Here is a 27,769-nt window from a genome sequence, read left to right on the forward strand (position 1 = left end):
TTGATTTTGGTCTGTCGTGTGTAGGGCTTATTTTCGCCCTTTCGCTCGGTTGAGCTTTCCTCCACTGCGTTGGAGCGTTACGCACCTGTTAGTGCGCTTGTTGCTATTTCGCCTTTGTGCGTATTTTTGCCTTCGGGCAAGTGTTGTCATTTTTCCTGTTTGGAGAATTACTAAAGTTGTTTGGACTATCCTTCGGTGTTCTGCGTTTGATTCCACCACTACACCCACCTACAGCACGCGTGACAGAATAACACACCAATAATGGAATCAGCAGGAGCCGCAGCAGCCCAGACGACGCTGGAGGACCAGGTCCGGGAACAACGGGACCAGATCCTGCAGATGGGGACCGCACTGCAGGAGGTGATCACCACCATCCGAGGCTGGGGAACGCCTCCACCGCCACCCTCCCTGCCAGCACCATTGGCCAGTCCGCCCATTCCCGCACCGGAACCTCGAGGAGTCCGACTCTCGCTCCCGAGGGCCTACGATGGAACCGCGGCCGGGTGTCAGGGATTCCTTCTCCAGGTGGAGAACAGATGTAGTCTACGAGAGGACGTCCGTCGGGAGCTGGCTTGTAGGGACACCAGCCTCTCGTTCGACCAGTTGGTCGACATGTCCATCAGGCTGGATAACCTACTAGCTACCCGCGGACGTCCCGAGGGGGGTCCGTCCATTTCACCCTCCAGCGCCTCCGAGCCGTGTCCCATGGAGCTGGGGCGCTGGCGCTAGAGAGAGGAGGGGTCGGCTTACTGGGGGTCCATCCCCTGCACCAACTGTGGTCGGGGAGGACACACCGCGGCTAGGTGCTGGGGAAGGCCTCCTAGGGGAGAGGACGACAGGTCCCGCACTGGGGATTCCTTCCAGGTGAGTAGGCGCCCCCACTCACCCAGAGCTCTCTGTTGCACATTTCTGTATGCCTGTGAGTTTTCCACAGGTAGCACCTCATTCCCAGCATAAGGCGCTGGTAGATTCAGGCGCGGCTGGGAATTTTATTGATAAGAAGTTTTGTTTAGCTTTAGGGATTCCCCTTCTTCCTGTTGATGTCCCTTTCCCGTTCATGCCCTAGATAGCCGTCCGTTGGGTGCGGGCTTGATCAGGGAGGTCACTGCGCCACTTAGGATGTGTGCGCAGGGGGTCATCAGGAGATGATTCAGCTATTTCTGATTGACTCTCCTGCGTATCCGGTGGTGCTGGGCATGCCCTGGTTGAGTACCCATAACCCATCTATTTCGTGGCAGGAGAGGGCTCTGATGGAGTGGTCTGCCCAGTGTGTGGGTAGATGTTTAGGCGTTTCCGTAGGGGGCTACCTCGGTGGAGAGTCCAAACCAGGTGCCCGCATTGCACGTTCCCCCTGAGTATGGGGATTTGGCTATTGCGTTTAGTAAGTCGAGGGCGACGCAGTTGCCGCCCCATAGGCAGGGAGATTGTGCGATAGACCTCCAGGCAGGAGCTGCGCTCCCACGGAGCCATGTGTATCCTCTGTCTCAGGAGGAGAAGAAAGCTATGGAGACTTACATAGACGAATCTCTGAGACAAGGATACATACGGCCTTCCACTTCCCCTGCGTCCTCGAGTTTCTTTTTTGTGAAGAAGAAGGATGGAGGTAGACCGGGTGTCAGCCGTGCGTAATTGGCAAACACCAACCACTGTGAAGGAGGTGCAGCAGTTTTTGGGGTTTGCGAATTACTACCGGAGGTTTATCCGGGGTTTTGGACAGGTGGCAGCTCCCATCACGTCTCTCTTGAAGGGGGGCCCGGTGCGTCTGCAGTGGTTTGCCGAGGCGGACAGGGCATTTGGGAGGCTGAAGGACCTGTTTACCTCGGCTCCAGTGCTGGCGCATCCGGATCCCTCTTTACCATTCCAGGTAGAGGTGGACGCGTCTGAGGCCGGTATTGGAGCCGTGCTTTCACAACGGTCAGGCGCGCCACCCAAACTCCGCCCCTGTGCCTTCTATTCCAAGAAGCTCAGTCCGGCGGGAGCGAAACTATGACGTAGGGGACAGGGAGCTGTTAGCCGTGGTACAGGCCCTAAAGGTGTGGAGGCACTGGCTTGAGGGGGCTCAACACCCTTTCCTCATTTTGACGGACCACCGTAACCTGGAGTACATCCGGGCAGCGAGGAGGCTAAACCCTCGGCAGGCTAGATGGAATATGTTCTTGACCCGGTTTACATTTAAGATCACGTACATCCCTGGGTCACAGAACGGTAAGGCAGATGCGCTGTCTCGGCGGTATGACACGGAGGAGAGGTCCGTGGAGCCCACTCCCATACTGCCGGAGTCGTGTCTGGTGGCACCGATAGTGTGGGAGGTCGATGCTGAGCTCGAGCGGGCGTTACGCACCGACCCTAGTCCACCACAATGCCCGGAGGGTCGGAAGTATGTTCCGCTCGAGGTTCGGGATCGATTGATCTATTGGGCTCACACGTCACCCTCCTCTGGACACCCGGGTATCGGCCGGACAGTGCACTGTCTTAGTGCCAAGTACTGGTGGCCCACGTTGGCAAGGGATGTGAGGGTTTATATTTCCTCCTGCTCGGTGTGCGCCCAGTGTAAGGCGCCTAGACATCTGCCTAGGGGTAAGTTACTACCCCTGCCCGTTCCACAGCGACCATGGTCCCACCTCTCGGTGGATTTCCTTACTGACCTTCCTCCTTCACAGGGGAATACCACTATACTGGTCGTTGTGGACCGGTTTTCTAAGGCCTGTCGTTTGCTCCCCATGCCGGGCCTTCCTACCGCCCTGCAAACTGCCGAAGCCCTATTCACCCATGTGTTCCGGCACTACGGGGTACCCGAGGATATTGTGTCTGATCGAGGTCCCCAATTTACCTCCAGAGTCTGGAAAGCTTTTATGGAGCGGTTGGGGGTCTCGGGTGAGCCTCACCTCGGGTTACCACCCGGAGAGTAATGGGCAGGTGGAACGTGTGAACCAGGATGTGGGTAGGTTTCTTAGAACATACTGCCAGGACCGGCCGGAGGAGTGGGCAAGGTACGTTCCCTGGGCCGAAATGGCCCAGAATTCCCCTACGCCATTCCTCCACTAACCTAACCCCTTTCCAATGTGTGTTAGGGTACCAGCCGGTTCTGGCACCTTGGCAGCAGAGCCAGATCGAGGCTCCTGCGGTGGATGAGTGGGCGCGGCGCTTGGAGGAGACATGGAACGCTGCACACGTCCACCTGCAGCGGGCCCTCCGACGTCATAAGGCGAGCGCCGATCTCCACCGCAGTGAGGGACCGGTGTACGCACCTGGTGATCGAGTCTGGCTCTCTACCAGAAACCTGCCCCTCCGCCTGCCCTGTCGGAAACTGGGTCGGGCGGTTTGTAGGGCCATTTAAAGTCCTGGGAAGGTTGAACGAGGTGTGTTATAAATTACAACTACCTGTTGAATATAAAAGTATTAACCCCTCGTTCCATGTGTCCCTTCTCAGGCCGGTGGTAGCTGGCCCACTCCAAGAAAGTGAGATCAGGGAGACTCCTCCGCCCCCATTGGACATCGAGGGGCACCGGCGTACTCGTGAGGTCCATCTTGGATTCGAGACGTCGGATGGGGGTCTCCAGTATCTAGTGGAGTGGGAGGGGTACGGTCCGGAGGAGCGGTGCTGGGTGCCGAGGAGAGACATTCTGGACCCGTCTCTCCTGACGGAATTCCATCGTGGGCACCCGACGCACCTGCTCCGCGTCCTCGGGTCGCCCCCGAGGCCGGAGTCGGCGCACGTCTGGAGCCGCGCGTCAAGGGGGGGGTACTGTCACGGTTTCGGCCGAGGCTGCCTCTCTCCCTTGTTCGGGCAGGCTTCGGCGTTCGTTGTCTCCGGAATACTAGCTGCCACCGTTGTATGTTTCATGTTCGTTTGCTTTTGTCTGTTTGTTGTCACACCTGTTCTCGTTTAGCGTAATTAGTGTCCTATAAGTTTCTCGTTGTGTTTGTCTAGTGTTGTGTGTTATTGATTTTGGTCTGTCGTGTGTAGGGCTTATTTTCGCCCTTTCGCTCGGTTGAGCTTTCCTCCACTGCGTTGGAGCGTTACGCACCTGTTAGTGCGCTTGTTGCTATTTCGCCTTTGTGCGTATTTTTGCCTTCGGGCAAGTGTTGTCATTTTTCCTGTTTGGAGAATTACTAAAGTTGTTTGGACTATCCTTCGGTGTTCTGCGTTTGATTCCACCACTACACCCACCTACAGCACGCGTGACACCTCTGTCCCATTCTGCGCCTACTGGCAGGACCGGCAGCGCTACATTGGCAAAACCGGGCAGGGTAATTCATATACTATTTCTTATGTTTATGGAGAAACAAAACTGGGGGGGGGGGCACAAATTCTATCTGGGGGGGGTCCATGCCCAGCTTTGCCACGCCGTGTGAGCTGCAGCCCGAAGCACGGCTCAAGCCTGTTTGATGTTGTCATCAAAAAGCATTGCTTCTCCTGCATTAGAGTCTACACTAGAATGGTCCGACTACACAATATAATGTTGTGCGCATTAAGTGATGCTCTGTTTCAGTTATTTTCTTGATTTTTGAATTTTGATATGATGTATTGGATATATCATAAAGTACTAATACCCCTTGACCTATTCCAAATGTTGTTGTGTTACAGCCTGAATTCAAAATGGATTAAATATTTTTTTAAATCTCAGCAGTCTACACACAATACCCCTTAACAACAAAGTGAAAACATGTTTTTAGACATTTTTGCAAATGAAATACAGAAATATCTAATTTACATAAGTAATCACACCCCTGAGTCAATACTTTGTATAAGCACCTTTGGCGGTGATTACAGCTTTGAGTTATCTTATGTACGGTATGTCTGTATCAGCTTTGCACGTCTGGATTTGAGATTTTCTCCCATTCTTCCTTGCAAATTTTTTTCAAGCTCTGTTAAGTTAGATGGGGAGTGGCTGTGAACAGAAAGTATTTCCACAGATTTTCAATGAGACTCAAGTCTGGGCTTTGGCTGGGGCACTCAAGGACTTTCACAATCTTGGTCTGAAGCCAGAACTTTGAATTCAGGCTGTAACACAACAAAATGTGGAATAAGTCAAGGGGTATGAATACTTTCTCAAGGCACTGTACATCCAATAGTCACGGTTCACCACTGTTTCAAACACTGAAATTATTTTTGTAAGGACCTGTACTTGGATTTCGTGCCAGGTAAACCGGTTTTGAGTGTGTGTGTGTGTGTGTGTGTGTGTGTGTGTGTGTGTGTGTGTGTGTGTGTGTGTGTGTGTGTGTGTGTGTGTGTGTGTGTGTGTGTGTGTGTGTGTGTGTGTGTGTGTGTGTTTGCGTGCTAACGTGCATGCGTGGGTGGGTCCGTGAGTGCATGAGTCATGTGCATGTGTGTTATTGAGCATGCATTATTACTTTAAGCTCATATGACCTGAACAGTTGTCAGGTGATGTAGTTATAATGCCCTACATACATTGTTGATGGTAGTAAAAGTACCAGTAGACTCATTTATATTGACAGTAGTAATTCACTTCCTGTCTGTCTGTCTACATGTGGCTCTGACCCACTTAGTGTGTGAGCAGTGTTGCGAATTAGGCCTAGTTACACAAAAATACATACATAGCTTCTCTATTATTCTAACTCCATGTTCTGGTTGCTTTGTGCTGGTTGAGCTCATTTTAAAGCTATGAAGGTAATTAAATATAGTTCACTCATTTGATCATCATGTTGCTTTTACAGTCATTATGGCATTCCATGCCAAGTTTTGCCTGCTGGCTATGGGGTAGGGATAGAGGTAAGGTATAGGGCTATAGGACTAGGGCTAGGGATTAAGGGTTGTTTCTGGTCGGAGCCACTGACACACTGAAGGTTCAAGGCATGGAAGAGATCCATCAGGCTGAAGCTTATGGCTGTAGCTACCCCTGGTGGTTGCCACTTAAGCAATAAGGCCAGAGGGGGTGTGGTATATGGCCAATATACCACGGCTAAGGGCTGTTCTTATGCACGACGCAACGCAATATACCACAAACCCCCAAGGTGCCTTATTGCTATTATAAACTGGTTACCAACGTAATTAGAGCAGTAAAAATATATGTTTTGTCATACCAGTGGTATACGGTCTGATATACCACAGCTTTCGGCCAATCAGCATTCAGGGCTCGAACCACCCAGTTTATAATGGGAATGTATTTATTTATTTTTACTGATCTAATTACGTTGGTAACCAGTTTCTAATAGCAATAAGGCATCTCGGGGGTTTGTGATATATGGCCAATATACCACGACTATATACCCATATACCATACCTCCTCTGGCCTTACTGCTTAAATATACTACTTTACTGCAGTTTAGAAAGATCACCACCAGATTGGGAGAGTGAGCTACTCAGATTCACTGGCTGCACTGTCTGTCAGGATGACTTATCTGTAGTGCTGAGCAATTAACCGAGATTTATGTAATTTTTCGTTTTTTAAACAACTAATTGACCGACTTCTGTTCAATTATTTGAATTCCATTTTGTAATTTTTTATTCTGTGAGCTTAATGCGCACATCGCACAGTTTCTCTAGAGATAAATCAGATCCAGCCTGAGCTGTGCGATGTTGTAGCGTGTTTTAGTTTCCAACAGGCCAATATTGTACATAGTTTAGCGCATAAAACGTGGTAATTAACTACAATAACCATAATCCATTGCGCATCTACTTGTCCGGTCTGTGTTTGTTTTGTGACGGCTATGGAACAGAGAAGAATGTGCTATCGTGAGGTGATATAGAAAGCAGCTGCGAGGTATCTCTACGTGAAAATACAATCTAAGTGATTGATAATTGGTATTCAGCATTCATAAAAGTATGCCTTATTTACTTTGAAGAACTACAAAATAGTGATCAAATGTATATACATCTATAGAGATGAGATGATGACTTGGAATGAAATAATAGTCATCAAATAAAACAAATGTAATATACACAACAACTGACATATTTTATTGAAGTAAAGTAATGTGAATAAATGATGGTTAATAAGTGATAAGCAGTATAATGGGCAGCTACGGATACGGCCGAGGCTGCCCCTCCGAGCAGGCTTCGGCGGTCGTCGTCACCGGAGTACTAGCTGCCACCGATCAATGTTTCTGTGTCTCACTAGTTCTGTCTTTATTGTTCACACCTGTTACTCATTAGGCTTATTAGTTTCCCTATATTACCTCTGTTTTCCCTCCTGAGTGTGTGCGTGATTGTTGTTTGTTACGTCGTCTGTTGAGCTGTTGTTTTGCTCTTCCCTGCGTGGAGGGTTTGCTATGGTTTACTTGGATTCTAGGAAAGCCATTTATCTCTCAGTTCTGTGTCCTGCGCCTGATGCCGTTTCCCCACTGCACCCAGACGCTGACAGCTACTACAATCATGGGACTTCATTGTTTTATTCTGTGTTGTTACAGCATTCAACCCACAAAATGCACAGTGCATTTAATGTTGTTGTTTTTTAAATCGAAGTTGAAAACGGTCATTCTTTTTTTATAATCGAACCGAAACCGAAACGACCTCAAAAAGCACTAACCGCTCAGCACCATTTATCAGCGGCACAGAGGACAGAATCTCAGAAGTAAAATGTGTTTCAGACAGTGCTTGAAGTGGACTGAAATAAGTGGCAGTACAAATTTTGGGTGCCGGGACTGTTTATAATTAGGTGCCAATATTTTTCATCTGCCGATAATCAAACAGTAGATCATTTAAGGTGCCGGTACTCAGTACGGGTGTGTTCTGGCCCAAGTCAAGCACTTGTATCATATTTAGATTCATCTGTGGTCCTCTGTAGCTCAGCTGGTAGAGCACGGCGCTTGTAACGCCAGGGTAGTGGGTTCGATCCCCGGGACCACCCATACACAAAAATGTATGCACGCATGACTGTAAGTCGCTTTGGATAAAAGCGTCTGCTAAATGGCATATTATTATATTATATTATCTTGCTCTCAGTTTGGAATCTTTAGTATTCCTAAAATATATTATATACAGATTTTGATGCATTTAATATGCAAACGTGAAATGTCTATTGTCTAATTAAACCTGTAAAAACGAAATTAAATCTTACAACAACAACAAAAATGTGCAAACATAAAGTGAGAAATGACAAATACAAACAATATCATTGAATCAAATCAAAGTTTATTGGTTGCGTACACAGTTTAGCAAATGTTATAGATGACTCTCACGAACACCATGGTGTTGATGATGGTGTTCTCCGTTTTGCTCTACGACCCCCACAAGTGTCACAGGACTTTTTTCCTGAGCTTCTTATATCTCACAGATATAGGACAGACACTTCAAAACATACTTCTTTTAGATTTAGATTTTTTTTCATGTATGAATCTGTTATTCAACGAGTTTCTATGGGCTAATAGCAGTAAGGCCAATAGTTTAATCAAATGTATATATATATTTTTTTGTACCAACAGGGGTCCTAAAATTCTAAATAAAATAGCTAAATGATCCTTGGTATGACCATCTTACGAAATAATGAGGATTTACAGTACATTTGGAAAGTATTCAGACCCCTTGACTTTTTCCACATTTTGTTACAGGTATCGGCCTAATTCTGCTGTGCATGCATTTTTTGGCGTTTTACGTTGTACACGGATGATGATTTTGCAGAATTCTGCATGCAGAGTTTCAATTTGGTGTTTGTCCCATTTTGTGAATTCTTGGTTGGTGAACCCCAGACCTCACAACCATAAAGGGCAATGGGTTCTATAACTGATTCAAGTATTTTTTACCAGATCCTTTTATGTTCCTTTTGATGGCGTAGAAGGCCCTTCTTGCCTTGTCTCTCAGATCGTTCACAGCTTTGTGGAAGTTACCTGTGGTGCTGATGTTTAGGCCGAGGTAGGTATAGTTTTGTGTGTGCTCTAGGGCAACGGTGTCTAGATGAAATTTGTATTTGTGGTCCTGGCAACTGGACATTTTTTGGAACACCATTATTTTTGTCTTACTAAGATTTACTGTCAGGGCCCAGGTCTGACAGAATCTGTGCAGAAGATCTAGGTGATGCTGTAGGCCCTCCTTGGTTGGGGACAGAAGCACCAGATCATCGGCAAACAGTAGACATTTGACTTCAGATTCTAGTAGGGTGAGGCCGGATGCTGCTGACTGTTCTAGTGCCCTCGCCAATTTGTTGATATATACAGTATATCAGCCTAATCGAGGTTTAGATTACATCTCACATTCCAGTGTTCGAACTTGTAAACAAGGGAATTCTCTTAATGCGACTCGGTGCAGCCAGTAGCAATGTCCGCTTTAGGTATAATGCCAGGAGCCGCTTGTAGATTTGACAGCTCTAACACAGTTCCACCTCCAACACCACCAAAGCAACCGCCATGCGGATGTCGGCTAAAGCGGACCTGATTGAATAGAGCCCTTAGTCTCTGTTTGTGTGTGTGTTTGTCCATAAAGACATTCCATGGGGTCTCTCTGAGACTGACAGACCTGTAGCTGGTCCGCAGAGCAAGTGTGTGACCGGCCACACGAGTGTGTGTGAGTGAGAGTATGAGCAGAGCAATATTGTACATAGTTTAGCGCATAAAACGTGGGAGGCAGGGCCTTTTACAGTGGGGAAAAAAAGTATTTAGTCAGCCACCAATTATGCAAGTTCTCCCACTTAAAAAGATGAGAGAGGCCTGTAATTTTCATCATAGGTACACGTCAACTATGACAGACAAAATGAGAAAAAAAATCCAGAAAATCACATTGTAGGATTTTTAATGAATTTATTTGCAAATTATGGTGGAAAATAAGTATTTGGTCAATAACAAACAAGCAAGATTTCTGGCTCTCACAGACCTGTAACTTCTTCTTTAAGAGGCTCCTCTGTCCTCCACTCGTTACCTGTATTAATGGCACCTGTTTGAACTTGTTATCAGTATAAAAGACACCTGTCCACAACCTCAAACAGTCACACTCCAAACTCCACTATGGCCAAGACCAAAGAGCTGTCAAAGGACACCAGAAACAAAATTGTAGACCTGCACCAGGCTGGGAAGACTGAATCTGCAATAGGTAAGCAGCTTGGTTTGAAGAAATCAACTGTGGGAGCAATTATTAGGAAATGGAAGACATACAAGACTGATAATAAACTGATAATCTCCCTCGATCTGGGGCTCCACGCAAGATCTCACCCCGTGGGGTCAAAATGATCACAAGAACGGTGAGCAAAAATCTCAGAACCACACTGGGGGACCTAGTGAATGACCTGCAGAGAGTTGGGACCAAAGTAACAAAGCTTACCATCAGTAACACACTACGCCGCCAGGGACTCAAATCCTGCAGTGCCAGACGTGTCCCCCTGCTTAAGCCAGTACATGTCCAGGCCCGTCTGAAGTTTGCTAGAGTGCATTTGGATGATCCAGAAGAGGATTGGGAGAATGTCATATGGTCAGATGAAACGAAAATATAACTTTTTGGTCAAAACTCAACTCGTCGTGTTTGGAGGACAAAGAATGCTGAGTTGCATCCAAAGAACACCATACCTACTGTGAAGCATGGGGGTGGAAACATCATGCTTTGGGGCTGTTTTTTAGCAAAGGGACCAGGACGACTGATCCGTGTAAAGGAAAGAATGAATGGGGCCATGTATCGTGAGATTTTGAGTGAAAACCTCCTTCCATCAGCAAGGGCATTGAAGATGAAACGTGGCTGGGTCTTTCAGCATGACAATGATCCCAAACACACCGCCCGGGCAACGAAGGAGTGGCTTCGTAAGAAGCATTTCAAGGTCCTGGAGTGGCCTAGCCAGTCTCCAGATCTCAACCCCATAGAAAATCTTTGGAGGGAGTTGAAAGTCTGTGTTGCCCAGCGACAGCCCCCAAAACATCACTGCTCTAGAGGAGATCTGCATGGAGGAATGGGCCAAAATACCAGCAACAGTGTGTGAAAACCTTGTGAAGACTTACAGAAAACGTTTGACCTGTGTCATTGCCAACAAAGGGTATATAACAAAGTATTGAGAAACTTTTGTTATTGACCAAATACTTATTTTCCACCATAATTTGCAAATAAATTCATTAAAATCCTACAATGTGATTTTCTGGATTTTATTTTCTAATTTTGTCTGTCATAGTTGACGTGTACCTATGATGAAAATTACAGGCCTCTCTCATCATTTTAAGTGGGAGAACTTGCACAATTGGTGGCTGACTAAATAAAAAATGTCCCCACTGTATACAGACACACTGCAGGGGAGGAGCAAGCCAAGGCTGAGAAGTGTGTGTGTGTGTGTTTGTGTGTGTGTGCGTGTGTGTGTGCGTGTGTGCGCGCGTGTGTGTGTGTGTGTGTGTGTGTGTGTGTGTGTGTGTGTGTGTGTGTGTGAGAAACATAGGCAGGCTGGGCTGACTCCTGACTGTTTACATTTCAGAAACAAAGAAGCCCTGGGAGAATCACACACTCATTCTCACACACATATTATCGCTCTCTCTCGCTCTCTCTCTCTCTCTCTCGCTCTCTCTGTGCTCTTGCTCTTGCTCTTGCTCTCACTCACACACACACACACATACACACACACACACACACACACTCACTCACTCACTCACTCACTCACACACACACTGTGCCTACAGTAACAACCAATTACATTTTTCCAGAGTTCTGTTTCTCAGGCCTCTTTCAATTTTAATGGTTTTATTTTAGGATTAAAATAATATTCTTATTCTTAACCATGACTTGCTATATTCCTTTAATTTTACTGAATTCAGATACTGAATGCTGGGCCTACAGAATCAGCTTGTTTTTGATACAGAAAATCTTATTGTCTTTTATCTTAGATGAACACCATCTGAAGCGGCTTGTTACTCTCTCAATGGTACTGTTCAGAAAATGACGTGTGATTCTGCTACAATGTGGTCCATGATGGCAAGTGGAACTCTAACTTGCTGCTATTATTCTGGGGGAACTGATTTAACGTTGACATGTAACAACTGTAGATGTATAACATCAAGTATTTTAGGCTCTAGATTGTCAATGTTGTTACAACGTTGTTTCTGTGCTGTCATTATCTTTCTGAGCTGCTCTTTTCTCTGCAAACCCAGTCCAGTCTGCTGGCACTATGAAGATGCTCCCCATAGACCTAGACACTGATCCCAGGTCAGTTTTGCTCCAATATGAAGCTTTTCCCTCCACCTGACTGAATGGAATTTAAATTCCATTAGGTTTCTTCCTCAAACAGTCCGGTATATGTGTATGTGTCATTAAAACCCGCCTGAAAGCGAGTATGTGTCATACAGCAGCACACGGCTGGTCTGACTCATGATTACTGCTCTCCCAGACATGACCTCGTATTGTCCAATAGGATGGTTCAGACACTCCCAGTTTCCCCCAGATGAGAGGGTTGAACCTGCAAGTGACTGTGCATGGCCTTGCACGTACACCTGACTCTGAGCCAGCATGGCTGCTGACATGATGATTATTGTGTGTGTGTGTGTGTGTGTGTAGGAGGAGGAAGTGCTGGTCGTCGAGGGGTTGTTGAATATCTACTGGGGTCTGCGGCGACCAATCAGACTGCAGATGCACGACGACAACGAGAGACTCCAATACGGAGGAGTCAACAGGTACACACACACACACACACTAGGCCTATGTGAGTGCCAATCAGTAATGTCAATCATTTGTGTTTGTAGGAATGAGAGATCCCAGGTTCTTCCAAAGCAGACAGAATCTAACAACAACATACTCGACAGAACTACTGACCCTGCCTTGACCAGTAAGTACACACACACGGACAGACAGACAGACGGACATTTAAATGTTTAGTCATTTAGCAGATTCTCTTATTCAGAGCGACTTACAGTTAGTGCATTCATCTTAAGATACCCTATATATACAAAAGTATGGGGACACCCCTTCAAATTAGTGGATTCGGCTATTTCAGCCACACCCGTTGCTGACAGTTGTATAAAATCGAGCACACAGCCATGCAATCTCCAAAGACAAACATTGGCAGTAGAATGGCCTTACTGAAGAGCTCAGTGACTTTCAACGTGGCACTGTCATAGGATGCCACCTTTCCTACAAGTCAGTTCATCACATTTCTGCTGTCGTGGAAATTCTAACCAATAAGGAGAGACTTTGTTAATTCTTCATACAATCAATACTTTATTATACGAATTGCAATAAGGAAGCTGGTCGACCCCACAGACCGAGGCTTAAAATCATACAGCGAATACAGGGTCTTATATAGCAGACCTAAAAATGCTTAGCCATGGCTGGTTCCACCCCTCCCCAGAAGTTCGGGCATCATAAACTACCTTGTTTTCTTCCTGTGGCTATGTGTATCGGGTCATAGTGCACAAACAAGTGATAACGTTACTCCTTTCCGCTGACAGAATTGTCAAAGGTGCTCAAGCCAGCCTCTGTTCACCTCATATCTCCACACAGCTGTGCCCTTGAAAGATTTGAGAATAACAGGATAGACTGAAGAACTGTGGTCACTCTGAGAGGCTCTTTGTCTTATGCTGTGTGACCAAGTTTCTCCGAAGCCCAGATGGTTGGAAACAATAATAGGTCGGTTCTGTTCCTCAAGTTATCTCTATCTCGAGTCGCAAGTTATTTCTGAGTCACCCCATGTCCTTAACGATACGCCCGGACCAGCTGCAGGGAGTAGAGAGGGGGGAACCATCCTTTCTCAGAAGCACAGTATTGCAAGTCATGAAAATCTCTTTACCAATGTTAAGCATATAGTTGTTAACTATCGATATATAGTAAACAAGGCAGGTAAATACGTTAATTTCTCCTCTACACTGCCCTGCTAGAGCTGCCCCGGTCAACTGTAAGTGCTGTTATTGTGAAGGAGAAACAATGGCTCAGCCGCGAAGTGATAGGCCACACAAGCTCACAGAACGGGACCACCGAGTGCTGAAGCGCGTAGTGCGTAGAAATCGTCTGTCCTTGGTTGCAACACTCACTACCGAGTTCCAAACTGCCTCTGGAAGCAACGTCAGCACAAGAACTGTTCGTCGGGAGCTTCATGAAAGGGGTTTCCATGGCTGAGCAGGCGCACACAAGCATAAGATCACCATGCGCAATGCCAAGCATCGGCTGGAGTGCTGTAAAGCTTGCCGCCATTGGACTCTGGAGCAGTGGAAACACGTTCTCTGGAGTGATGAATCACGCATCACCATCTGGCAGTCCGACGAACGAATCTGAGTTTGGCGGATGCCAGGAGAACTCTACCTGCCCCAATGCATAGTGCCAACTGTAAAGTTTGATGGAGGATCAATAATGGTCTGGGGCTGATTTTCATGGTTCGGGCTAGGCCCCTTAGTTCCAGTGAAGGGAAATCTTAACGCTACAGCATACAATTACAGTCTAGACGCTTCTGTGCTTCCAACTTTGTGGCAACAGTTTGGGGAAGGCCCTTTCCTGTTTCAGCATGGCAATGCCCCCATGCACAAAGTGAGGTCCATACAGAAATGGTTTGTCAAGATCGGTGTGGAAGAACTTGACTGGCCTGCACAGAGCCCTGACCTCAACCCCATCGAACACCTTTGGGATTAATTGGAACACCGACTGCGAGCCAGGCCTAATCGCCCAACATCAGTGCCTGACCTCACTAATGTTCTTGTGGCTGAATGGAAGCAAGTCCCTGCAGCAATGTTCCAACATCTAGTGGAATGCCTTCCCAGAAGAGTGGAGGCTGTTATAGCAGCAAAGGGGGGACCAACTCCATATTAATGCCCATGATTTTGGAATGAGATGTTCATACCTTTGGTCATGTAGTGTAGCTAAGTGGGACAACCACATATCACAGTCATAGTAAGTACATTTGTCCTCAATAAGTAGCTATCAGCAGTCAGAGCAACAACAACAACAAAAAAGCCTTTTTTTATAGGTGAGTAGGGGTTGTGAGGGAGTTGCAGTTGGATTATTTAAGATACTCTTTGAAGAGGTAGGGTTTCAGTTGTTTTCGGAAGATGGACAGGGACTCTGCTGTCCTAGCTTCAGGGGGAAGCTGGTTCCACCATTGGGGTGCCAGGACAGAGAAGAGCTTGGACTAGGCTGAATGGGAGCTGACCCCCACAGGGGTGGGAGGGCCAAGAGACCAGAGGTGGCAGAACGGAGTGCTCGGGTTGGGGTGTAGGTTTTGAGCATAGCCTGAAGGTAGGGACGGGCAGTTCCCCTTGCTGCTCCATAGGTAAGTACCATGGTCTTGTAGTTGATGTGAGCTTCGACTGGAAGCCAGTGGAGTGTGCAGAGGAGCAGGGTGACATGGGAGAACTTGGGAAGGTTGAACACCAGGCTGGCTGCAGCGTTCTGGATAAGCTGCAGGGGTTTGATGTCACAAGCGGGGAGCCCAGCCAACAGCAAGTTGCAGTAGTCCAGACGGGAGAGGACAAGTGCCTGGATTAGGACCTGCGCCGCTTACAATGTGAGGTAGGGTCGTACTCTAAAGATGTTGTAGAGCATGAACCTGCAGGAGCGAGTCACTGCTTTGATGTTTGCAGAGAATGACAGGGTGTTGTCCAGTTGCACGCCAAGGTTCTTTGCACTCCGGGAGGGGGACACTGGGGAGTTGTCAACTGTGATAGAGAGGTCTTTAAGTGGGAAGGCCTTCCCCGGGAGAAAGAGCAACTCCATCTTGTCGAGGTTAAGCTTGAGGTGGTGGGCCGACATCCAGACAGACAAAACACACACACACGTGTAATCCTGCTCTATCAATCCTGTCACCTGCCGTATAACTCTATAATTAAAGCTACAGGATACCCACCTGCTACAGCACATGTGCAGACAAACACAGAGACACCTGAGCAGGGATTACGGCTTTAGATATGCTGCCATGTGCACTTCCAGCTGGGAGGGGATACCCACTTGAAAAAAATTACTTTGATTAGGAAACTGTTCTAAATACATAAATAAATACATAAATACGTACAAAAATCTTATTTTTGCCACAATAAATATTTGTATACATAGCTGTAAATACAATATAAGTATTACGGCCTGTACACACACTGTATGAACATTACTTTTGAGTTGGAGTATGAGGGGGAGGAGGACGATGAAGGTAAGGAGGAGGAGCAGAGGGAAGAGGAAGTTCTAACTCTCTGTGGTCTCTCCCTCAGGTAGTCTAGAGGAGGACGATGAGGAGGTCCCCCAGCTGCTGCGGACCAGGAGTGATGCCTCCTTCATGGGGGTCACCAGAAGATCAAAGACACACACACACTCTGACCTGCAGCACTTACGCACACACAGATTCTCCATCAATGGACACTTCTATAACCACAAGGTAACACATGCATACGTACACACACACACACACACACACACACACACAGAGCTGTGCTTACTGGTGACTCCAAAGTTTTATATGCTCTTATTTTGAAAAGATCTGAAAACCTCTTCAAAAAGTATCTCGACTAACACTCGCCCTTGTCTTTTCTTACTAGTACCGACTTTGCTCATATCTGTTTTATAGATTTATTTTTAACTTACTATGACTGTGATATGTGGAGGTCTCACCTAGTTTCCTTTAGATGAATGCACTAACTGTAAGTCTCTCTGGATAACAGAGTCTGCTAAATTACTAAAATGTAAATGTGAATTATAGTGTTCCTCAAAGATCAGTTTTGGGCCCACTACCCTTTTCACTGTATATATCTGCTCTGTGTGTATGTGTGTGTGCGCGCGCTCGTGCATGTGTTCTCTCCAGACGTCAGTGTTTACTCCAGCGTTCGGGTCGGTCACTAACGTCCGAGTCAACAGCTCCATGACAACACTACAGGTCCTCAACCTGCTGCTACAGAAGTTCAGAGTGAGTCTCACACATACGCACACACACACATTTTTACACACACTCACACAATACACACACACTAGTTTCTCAGATGTGATTGTCATGTTTCTGACTGTCTGTGTCTCCAGGTGGAGAATAAAGCAGATGAGTTTGTTCTCTATATGGTCCATGAATCTGGTGGTAAGTGACCACATCTCATGCTTTTATGCGTGGGTATATATGGAAGAGTATATTCATATGTGTGTGTGTGCGTACGGGTGTGTGTGTGTGTGTGTTGCAGAGAGAACCCCGCTGAAGGACAGTGAGTATCCTCTGGTGTACCGTGTGCTTCATGGACCCTGTGAGAAGATCTCCAAGATCTTTATTATGGAGACGGATCTAGGGGAGGAGGTCACATATGACGTGAGTCTGCGCTCGCTCTCTCTCTCTCTCTCTCTCTCTCTCTTTCCCCCTCTCTCTCTCTCTCTTTCCCCCCCCCCTCTCTCTCTCTCTCTCTCTCTCTCTCTCTCTCACACTGTATGTGTATTCTAAGAGGTGGACTTCCATGTTGTGGTGGCCCTCCAAATACAGACCCATAGCAATATCCCAGTGTCATAATCAGTGGTATTTGATCTAATAATAGAATGCTGATGACAGACTTTCCTGTTAGGACTGTATTAACAATTGGGGCAGTAGCTGTTTAATTGTTGACTTTGTTATTGTAGCTGCTACAGTATTGTTGACAGTGAATATATCCTTCTGTTCAGCTGTTAGGCTTAAAGGTAAATACTGTAATTGTTGTTATTCCAATACAGCTGGGTCATCGTAGTTATGTGGCTGCATTCTATTTCTCTTCAGCTTAATGGGACTCTGGTGCACTGTGTGGACTTGCAAATCAACATTTCGTTTTTTACCCTTTCCTGCATTCAAATGACCTAGTGGCCTCCTGGGTGGAAAGTTATTCATATTTTTCATAATTTCATAATTAATCAACATTATTTCCAAAACCCGCAGAAACTCCAGTGTTTCTATGTCAAGCGGTTTGGTTATATTTCAGTCTTCTGTGATGTATATAAAGTGTAATATTGGGATGCAAACTCAAAATGTAATACATTTCAACTCTATATCTGACATGGTACAGGTGTCGTCTTTTTTAAGCCCATAACCATGTGTGTGAGGTGTATACTTTCAAAGTAGATTTGTTTAAGACTACCAAGAAACACTCTGTGTGACCCTGATTTAGCCCACTGCAGTAAAATATTAAAGTGCAACGTTTCAGTCACATACTCTTGGCAGAACAATTGTACTTTGATAAATGTTTATTTGCAAGTACATAGTGTGCAAGAGTCCAACCATTCTACTTCCGTTTTGGCTTCTTCTACTCGCGTGTAATACAATGATAGGCCTACTTCATGTTATGAGACGATATTTCAGGTGTTATATGACAATACTTCTGTTTCTCCCCAGGTGGCCCAGTACATTAACTTTGAGATGCCAGTCCTGGATAGCTTTGTAGAGAAACTGAAAGAGGAAGAGGAGAGAGAGATTTCTAAACTGACCAGAAAGTAAGTTTACTTTAGGGGTTTACTTAAGGGGTTTGGGTGCTTTTTACGTGTTTTACGTGTTTGTTGTGTTCTTGAGCAACATTTCCTCACGCAAAACAATTATGAACTGTGCAAAAAGTACTGTACAACACAATTTATGTTATAACTTTTATTCAAAGGAAGTAAACATTGCAGAACGTGACGCAATGGCTAGCTGCAGTATTCAGAACTTGCCTTGGATAATGTGGCGTGCCATTTAAGTGCTGTCCCGCCTTTTAAAAATGATACAGTTAGTTTGGCATATATTGTTTCTATGGTCTGTTTATGGTTTGTCTTTTAGTGTGTTATTAGTGTGTTATTTCTGTAAACATTGTGCTGAACCGAATGACTTTCACCCACCAGGTCAGATCACCAAGAAAATGTTATGTCCTACTGAACAACATTACTCTGTGTTGACATGATGCCTTAAGGAGGCTATAAACTACATCACACACACACACACACACACACACACACACACACACACACACACACTGACACACTGACACAGCACTGACACATACACCATCCCTGTGGTTCAGTTGGTAAGGCATGGCACTTGCAATGCCAGCATTGCGGGTTCGATTCCCACGGGGGACCAGCACGAAAAATGTATGCACTCAGTACTGTAAGTGGCTTTGGATAAGAGCGTCTGCTAATTGACTAAAATGCTATGTAATCCCGGCTGTAGCTTCAATCAATACAATTTATTTAAAAAGCCCTTTTTACATCAGCAGATGTCACAAAGTGCTTATACAGAAATCCAGCCTAAAAACCCAAAGAGCAAGCAATGCAGATGTAGAAGCACGGTGGCTAGGAAAAACTCCCTAGAAAGGCTGGAACCTAGGAAGAAACCTAGAGAGGAACCTGGCTCTGAGAGGTGGCCAGTATTCTTCACATTCTACTATATTTACTACTGTACATAATTGCATTTTTGTTACACTGTTTATACACACCGCGTATTTACATACTGGATTCTTATTTATATACTGGATTATATACCGGATTCTTATTAATATACTGTATTCTTCACATAGCTCATTCTAATATACCTACCACTGTACATAATTGCATTATATACTGGATTCTTGACATAGCTCACTGTAATATTTCTACTGCTGTACATATCATTCTTAGTATGTCTTTTTGGTGTATATTCACATAGACTGCATTCGGATTACTGGTACAGTGTTATTTGGGTTGTTAACTGGATTCTAGTTTTTGATTATTATTTGTGTACTTGTTTGACATTTTTACTTCACTGTAACACAGGAGCTAGTAACACAAGCATTTCGCTGCACCCACTATAACATCTGCTAAACTGTGTACGCGACCAATAAACGTTGATTTGTAGATGCCTTTAGGAGAATATAAACAGGAAGTCTGTTTTCGTCAAAGTGTAAATAAGGCCATTCACCACCATACTGTGTGTGTGTGTGTCCATAGGTACAGCACACTGAAGACCATGATTCTACAGCAGCTGGAGGGCATCACGGACACTACTGACCGAGTCTGAGTGTGTGTGTGCGTGCGTGTTCTCAGGGCCATTACACTGTTAGAGGAGCCCAAGCGGATTGTTTGAGCACTAAGACCTTTCTACATGTACTACTACAGTTGAACCATAGCATGTGTAGCTTTTTCTAGTAATGAAAACTACAGACATGTTAAAGGCTTTCTACAGTAGTGAAGCAGCAATAAGTGTGCAATACTGCCATATCTTGCATCAATGTTTGTCACTTCACAAACTAACTGTATTAATAGAATTTGTAACTTTTCTGCTACTGTATTGTCTATGATTGAATACTTTTCATTGATCGTGTTGTTTACTATCTTCGGTAAAATACTGATTTCTGTGTGTCTTAGAAACATTTCTGTTTTCTGACATTGTTGCTTTTATAAATAAATGCACATCTTAGTATGTGTTTGTCCTAATGCAATTTCTAATTTAGCCACAGTAACTGGTTATAAGAGAGCTACAGGGTGTGCAGGCTTTAATTCCAGCTCTGCACGTCTAACACACATCTCCAGCACCAGAGTTGGAAACCCTGACCTAAACTTGTGTTCCCATAACTGTGCTACAGGTTTCTGCAGAACTGATCAGCCCATACTGTATTTTACCACACAGATAAAACACACACCTCATTGTTCTCCCACAGAAAGCGGTAGACTTGATTATTTCCTGTTTCCAGGGTGACTGAAGCAGCGTTAGGATTGTTCTGAGAGTGAGTGATCCTCTCCACCAGCCTGTTCCCATGAGTTGGTCACACCAGTCCTTTATTCTGTTACAGTAGTTGAATCAGAACAGACCGTTTACAGGATGTATGTCTCTCTGTCCCCATCAGAGAGGCTAGAGGTCACTGACTGTTTTGTTCCATTCTGTTCGAATAAACACTGTAACTTTAATAGGACTTGGACTCCTGCCAACCACTGTGTGTGTACGTGTGTCCGCGTTAGTGAGAGAGTATTGGCCAGCCCATCAGGGTTATACAGCAGGAGGTATCCTGAGGGGTGGGGATAATAGGTATTACCACACACACACAAACACAAACACAAAGCATTTCACTGTATATATAAAAAAAATAAAGAAGATTGCAATTATATACAGTTTAAAAAATATGACAGTTTGGATTCCCTTTTCAATGGTTCATCACACAATGACGAAAAACACAAGTCACGAAAAAAGAAATGAACTAAAAAAGCATTGTCATGTATAGCAACAGCAGCTCAAGGAAGCTGCAGGGTTTACTGTAGTGTAGCTGACCAGCACCCTTGTTCAACCATCCTGATCTTGCGAGATCACATTATGTTTCAGATTTCACACTGCCCCCCTGTTATAGTGGATCTGGTGAAAAAGCACTTCACAGAAAATTATGCTATTTTTTTGCATTTAGTATTAAACAGTAGTGTGGTCTGGTGCCAAATGAACGTTGTATTTGAAGAATAGAATATAGTGAATAGAAGTATCCGCACACAGTCACCATATTCAGTGTTTGGGGAAAGTAGAGTAGTCGGAAATCAACTAGACACATTTAATTATTGATGACTGCTCGATAGGCCTGATATATCGGAATTATCGTCACACTTCTCCTGACCCCATTGACAGTCTGAGAGAGAGAAAAAAAAAATACTCGGCCCAAAATCTGTCCTTCACCCCTGTCCTAGCTACCGTCAAAGATATTTATAACTAACCTTAACTGCTCCTTATTCTATCTGTGCTACTGTCGTTGCCGCCGCCTCTTCTTCTTCTGTAGGATTTATCGGCGGTTGGCATCCAACGTTATGGTGCATTACTGCCACCTACTGTACTGGAGTGCCTCTGACTCCTAGCTTGAAAATGGACCAATAGAAGTATAAAGGAATTGTGCCTGTGGTCATAGAGATATATAGATCTCATCATGGATATAACCAGTTTTAGCATGGACATTGCCATTGAGGGCTTCCACCATTTTAAAGTTGTCAACTTGGTGGGGATTCCTATGAGTTGGGAACAATCAGCCAATGAAGAAGAAGATAAAGTGCTACTTTAAAATGGAGATAGCCTCAATGGCGGTGCCCATGCTGTCACAGAATCTACAATGGCACAGCTACAAAGATGTCCTCTAGCTATCTCTATGCCCTAGTCAAAAAATTATATAGGATTCCAATAAATAAATTCCTATTAGATTTCGGAACCTAGCCTGTAGGATTTTATCCTACAGGATAGAACCATCCTATACGATCTAGAATAGGACTGGTTCCAAAATCTGATAGGATTTTCTTTTGGATTCTCATAGGATGTTTTAATTGGAATCCCATAGGATTTTTTGACTATGGTAATTTTAAAAAATATGGCGACTGGAGTTGTTGTTTTGACAGTGATAAAGAAATGTGTGAGTAAGATATGACTAAAATGTCACACCCTCAGTTAAACTAATAATGTATGACTAATTAGTAGACTAGAGCTTAGAGAGTTAATCAAATGTGTTTTTGCAACAGAGTATTTGTGTCTTGTAATTAGGCAAGCAGAAGTGCAAAATGATTGAAACCAATAACAGGAGACTGGTTCCCAAAACACACAGCAAGGAGTAGACTATGATAAGAACATGTGTGTGTGTGTGTATGTGTGTGTGTGTGTGAATGTGTGTGTGTGTGTGTGTGTGTGTGTGTGTGTGTGTGTGTGTGTGTGTGTGTGTGTGTGTGACCTGATGGTCAGGAGAGCAGAGGAAAATCACATGAGCTAAACCCAGGTGTGAGCTTACAAGATGTGTACGATGGAAAAATACAGCCCGCCTAAAGCGGGGTGGGATTTTTCCTCTGACGCGTGTGTATAAAAAGATTGTACGACCATTTTGTTGCAGAGCGCTCTCATGAATAAACATGCTGACCATTGCAGAATTGGGTCTTTGTTTAATTTATTCAAACTAAGAGATTTACAACCTTTTGGGAATTATTCAATGATTTAAGAAGTAGTTGACTTCAACCATTGAGATAACAAAATTCTCGTGACAGCTTGGTCCTTCGAGCCGGATATCAATACCCATCCTCTGTCGTTCCGGGGGACACTGAAAACCGTGCACGGGCAGATGATACATCCGTATAGACATAGACCTGCCTTCTGAGATTGGGGGATCAATACAGGCCTGTGACAACCTGGAAACGACAGAAACGGTGACGATATCCAACCAAAATTGAGCTGCAAGAATAAGGTCAGTAATCTTTATTCATTACATTTTGGGGGAAGTGATCTGAACTTGCAATAATACTACTGTAATTCTTGTAGAGGGCAGAGAATGATTACCAAAATCTAGTAAGACTTACCATCGCGTTTTTAGACGTTTATCTAGAGAAAACCCAATGTGCCAGTTTTCTAGATATATATAAAATGCGAGTGGTATAGCCAGTAAACTTAAGTAAAGAGAGGTGGGTCCGAAATTGACTCCAGGTAGAGAGGCCATTACCGAACATAAACTAAACTTGTGTTGAGACAATCTGAAAGAGGGTTGTCAAAAGTACACCAGAAGGAATTAAAATAGCATGTGTGAGAAATAGAATATTAGTAAAGTCAAAAGTCACAAACAACTGTAGATTTTGCCGTAACTTTATCAGTTTCATGAAACTGGAGCCTTATAAACTCCGGGTTACCGATAGTGTTAACCAATAATCATGTAAGGTTGTATACGTGTGAGACCTAATGTTTGCTGAAAAGTCACATCTATGAATAATTCCAGAAAAAGGGACTAAAATAGGTCGCGTGAGAAAGAATGGTTGTCCCATCCGTTTCATGAAACTGGGGTCTTAAAACACTCTGGGTTACGGGTTGAATAATTTAAATGGTTAATTACAAAAGTTGATCATTCCATTTGCTCAAAAGTCACACCTAATAATAAGTCCAAAGGAGAATAATTATTGAGTGAATTATTACAAGATGTATGGAGTCCAGGGATAGAAGGACCTCCATTATGTGACCAGGTGGAGGGAGAGGTATGGTTTTGAGGGACGTCTGGACACAGACAAACTTGAATCCATGGTAAAACAGACGCACAAGGTGTGTAAAGGCAGAGTAGAGAGAGAGCGAGTGAAAGGGCTAGATATGGCCAGGGTGTGGCTCTCGGAGTCTCGAAAGAGAGAGGAGGGTGACAGACAGAAAAAGGAAGAAAGTACAATTGAGGTTCTTAAAACACTTTTGGAACAACAGCAGCAAACCCAATTGGAATTGCAGAGATTAGAGAGAGACGGAAAGAGAAGGCTAGGAAAGTAACTAGAGTACTAGGGTACAATAGGGGGGTCAAGGGACCGAAGGGAGGAAGACCCAGGTCCCTGAGGAGACTTGAACCCCACAACAAAAGTCCAGTTAGGAGAGAAGAACAGGAGGATTCAGAGCTAAGCTCAGGAGGGAGTCAGTATGAGTCAGGAGATGAGAGAGTAGGAGGGGGCCAGTACCCAATGATAGGCTTACCTAATCTATTGGCAGGGAATGAAGGGGCCCCAGCAACCTTAGATGTATACAGGCCATGGACACAGAGGGACGTGGCCTGAGCGGTAGAAGGAATGACCCACCCCAAGAAAGGATTGGGCTGCCGTTAGAGGGCAGTGGGTTTCAGGGGATGCCCAGAGGGCACTTTTGCCATGGGCTGATCACGGAGAGTATGTTGGGAAAATAACTGAATTGTGTAATAGCCTCAGGGAACATTACCATCGTCATGCAGACTTCTCTAAAGTACATGAGTGTAAACAAGAGGATAGTGAGACTGTTAGCCAATACATAGAGAGGCTTAAGGATGTGTTCAACGCAAACAGTGGCATACCCGAGCCAGACCAGAGACAGGGGAATGATACACCCTACCATCAGCAATTAAAAATAGCATTCATCAGTGGAATGAGACCAGAGATAAGCAGGACCATTAAAAATATTTTGATAGGGTGGGGAACGGCAACGCTAGCTGAGGTTAAAAGATATGCAATCCATCATGAGCAGAATAAGTGCTTTAACTGTAGTCAGGAAGGGCATTAAGCCAAAGAGTGTGAGGCACCGTGCAAATACTGTAAGAGAACAGGCCACAACCATCGAGATTGCAGATAGTGGTAGGATAGGATTGGGCAACTGTGAAGGGGGACTGGACCCCAGGAAGGGGGGACAGAGTTATTTTACAGTGGGCCGTAGATGGAGAGTATCGAGATAAACTTAATCAACTATGTAACAATCTCAGAGATTACTACCATAGACTTGCTGATTTTTCTAAAATCCATGAGTGCAAACAGGTAGCAGATGGTCCGTATCATCAACAATTAAAAATAGCCTTTTTAAGTGGAATGAGGCCTGAAATTTCTCAAACAATAAAAAAGATCCTGATTGGCTGGGGTACAGCAACACTGATTGAGGTTAAAAGGTATGCAGTTTACCAAGAGCAGAACGGGAGAGCAAAAGAGGAGTAAGAGAGACCTGAAGGGAGTGCCAACTCTCTGGGAGATAGTGAGGCCGGAACAAAGGGGCAGTGTCCTGGAAATCACAGTCTGTTTTTTTGTCAGTTCTGCTGGGAGTAGATTCTAGTGAGGATGAGACTGAGGAGCCCATTGATCCAAGTTGTGAGGTGTTTGAATTGGCTACTATTGACCTAGCACTTCAACACGAACAGAAACCTTATTTGACATTGACAGTAATGGGTAAGAACATTTAATTCCTATGTGATACAGAGGCCTGCAGGACAGCAATCTGTTCAGCAGACAAGCCAGAGGGAGTGAGGATTGATGGGGTGAAAATCATAGTGCGATCCGCCTCTGGTCATCAATTTATTGTAAGGTTATCAGCTCCAATAACTCTAAAACATGACCAATCAGGAGGAGAGGCAACCATACCCGTCCTGATATCTAAGCTGTGTCCGGTAAATTTACTAGGACGTGATGTAATGACTAAATTGAATGTGGCCATCACTCCCAATGAGATGGGAATGAAAGCACACATAGTCAGAGACAATATGGTGGTCTGTGGGGAAGGGGAACCATGTTATTGGTATAGTCAAGACTTGTTATGGGGGGGAATAACTGATATTCCCCGAACCTTAATGGAACTTGCTGATGATGTGGTACCAGGCCCCACTAAAATGTCCCCCGATGACCTGCACTGTACTCTCTGGTATAACCAACACCCAGGTCCAGATTCAATCTATGAGGAAGCACTATTTAAAACCACAGAAAGAACTGTAGCACTAAAATGGTTTCACTATGACAACACCCACGCAGCAGTGGAAGTGGAACTAGGGCCCCAAAGTCAGAGACTGTTAAGAGAGAAATGGAACCAACATGTGTCCCTAGCAAAGGAGCCAGCAGAGGACTGGAAAGACAAGGGCCAGTGGGTATCCAAGGGTAAGAGGATCACTGATTGGGTCAGCATTGAGAATGGAGATCAGCACAGCACATCCACGGATAGGTATCGTGGTACATTTAGATGAGGATAGAGATTGTAGTGGATTTCCTGTGTGAAAAAAGTAATAGAAATTAGGTGATGAGAAATGTTGAATTGCATTGTTTAAGCAAGAATGGTATTAAATTCATGCTTTCTAGTTATGTGTATGCAAGTTGTATTCGTTTTTGGTGGTGTGTGGATAGAATTTACTAATGCCAGGATTTAGTAAATGAAGCAGAGGGAAATGTGAAGCGGATGTCTGAATAGTTTCTTTATACAACAGTGAGTTATGCAGACAGTTCACGTTGAACAATGGGAGATCGTTTTTACTATTAGGCTGATGGCGTAGTAAACATTTTTCGTAGGTTCTGGATTTATTAAACAATAGGTTTATATTTTAATAAATTTATGCAACAGGTTTAAATCAGTAGATTAACGGAAAGTGGTTATGGGTTTGTTATTTATAGGTTTAGTGAATTTAATGAAACGTGGAGTTATCCGATGTGTTCTGAGGGAGAGTTCTTTTCTTTATTTCCCAGGATTGAGGGAAATCCCCTACAGTATATGTTAAGGGACAGTAGGAGACAACGTATCAAACGTTTTTTTATAGATGCCTGGGAACAAAATATCACTGCTTACCTACACGAAGTAAGGGATTATATTGGCAAATGAGTGAAATATGACATTAAGAAGGGTGACAGGAACAATATACGGGGAAACAGATATTTCCTATGTTCTTGATTATATTTTGCATTTTGGTCATTTAGCAGATGCTCTTGTCCGGAGCGACTTACAGTTAGTCAGTAAAGACGACAGGATAAAGAATTGAACATGTGGAAAAAAGAAATGGGCAATCCTACGAGATAATGTCTGGCATAAAGATAAATTATTAATTTAATTAAAGTCACCATTTTGATATGTGAAAACATTGACACATGGGTAAAGTCATGTGTCAATAGGGGGGATGGTAGAGCAGGTTAGGGAAAACGTTGGTAGAGCAGGAACAGGTTAGGAAACACTTAGGAAACACTTTGTGGCCTAGGGTATAACGAATTACTAAAAAAAATGATGTGTCATCTGTGCACAGAATAATCACCAAGGTAGAGAGAGCACCCCAGGGGGAATATCCCCTGGCAAAATATCCAGTCCAGTAATTGGAAATGGATTTTATAGAGTTATCACGGAGTGAAGGGAAGAAATCGGGTACAATGTCTACCGATAGTATTAATGACGATTAGGGTAACACCAGATAAATTGGGTTATCCCCCTTTTAAAAAGTGTTTGGGAGACCATACAGAATGCCCGAGTTAGGTAGACTAGAACAGGCAGACATAGAGGCAGAAGACACATTGGCAGAACATATGAGGAGACTGTTCGTTAACCAAACCAGTATGTCAAAGATTTTGTGTCCCACAGGAGAACTAAAGGAGAAGGTAACCCAGTCTATCCAACCAGATGACTGGGTGTGGATCCAATCCTTAAAGAAGAAAGACTGGAAGCAGCCCTGCTGGGAGGGACCATACCAAGTCCTATTGGTAACTGCCTTTGCTGTAAGAATAGCTGAGAGAGCCACATGGGTCCACATTACCCACTGCAAAAAGGTATGCCCACATACCAGCACC

At 44.6% G+C, this 27,769-nt stretch overlaps 1 protein-coding gene across 3 annotated transcripts in view; it reads left to right on the forward strand.

Moving 5' to 3' along the window:
* The window catches only part of rassf4a (Ras association domain family member 4a), a 108,277-nt gene extending 88,091 nt beyond the window's left edge, over nucleotides 1–20,186 (forward strand). For 2 of the 3 annotated variants that reach the window (XM_041866198.2, XM_041866199.2), the window contains exons 4-11: nucleotides 12,410–12,525; nucleotides 12,595–12,677; nucleotides 16,036–16,199; nucleotides 16,623–16,724; nucleotides 16,835–16,886; nucleotides 16,987–17,108; nucleotides 18,153–18,250; nucleotides 19,715–20,186. In XM_041866198.2, the coding sequence (XP_041722132.2) occupies nucleotides 12,410–12,525; nucleotides 12,595–12,677; nucleotides 16,036–16,199; nucleotides 16,623–16,724; nucleotides 16,835–16,886; nucleotides 16,987–17,108; nucleotides 18,153–18,250; nucleotides 19,715–19,784 (807 nt within the window). In that variant the 3' untranslated portion in view covers nucleotides 19,785–20,186. Of the gene's footprint in view, nucleotides 1–11,742; nucleotides 11,831–12,409; nucleotides 12,526–12,594; nucleotides 12,678–16,035; nucleotides 16,200–16,622; nucleotides 16,725–16,834; nucleotides 16,887–16,986; nucleotides 17,109–18,152; nucleotides 18,251–19,714 lie in introns of all 3 variants that reach the window. The other variant, XM_041866200.2, reaches the window with a different exon arrangement.
* The last annotated feature ends 7,583 nt before the right edge of the window (nucleotides 20,187–27,769 follow it).

This window comes from Coregonus clupeaformis, chromosome 27 (assembly GCF_020615455.1).
Source record: "Coregonus clupeaformis isolate EN_2021a chromosome 27, ASM2061545v1, whole genome shotgun sequence".
Taxonomy (NCBI): domain Eukaryota; kingdom Metazoa; phylum Chordata; class Actinopteri; order Salmoniformes; family Salmonidae; genus Coregonus; species Coregonus clupeaformis.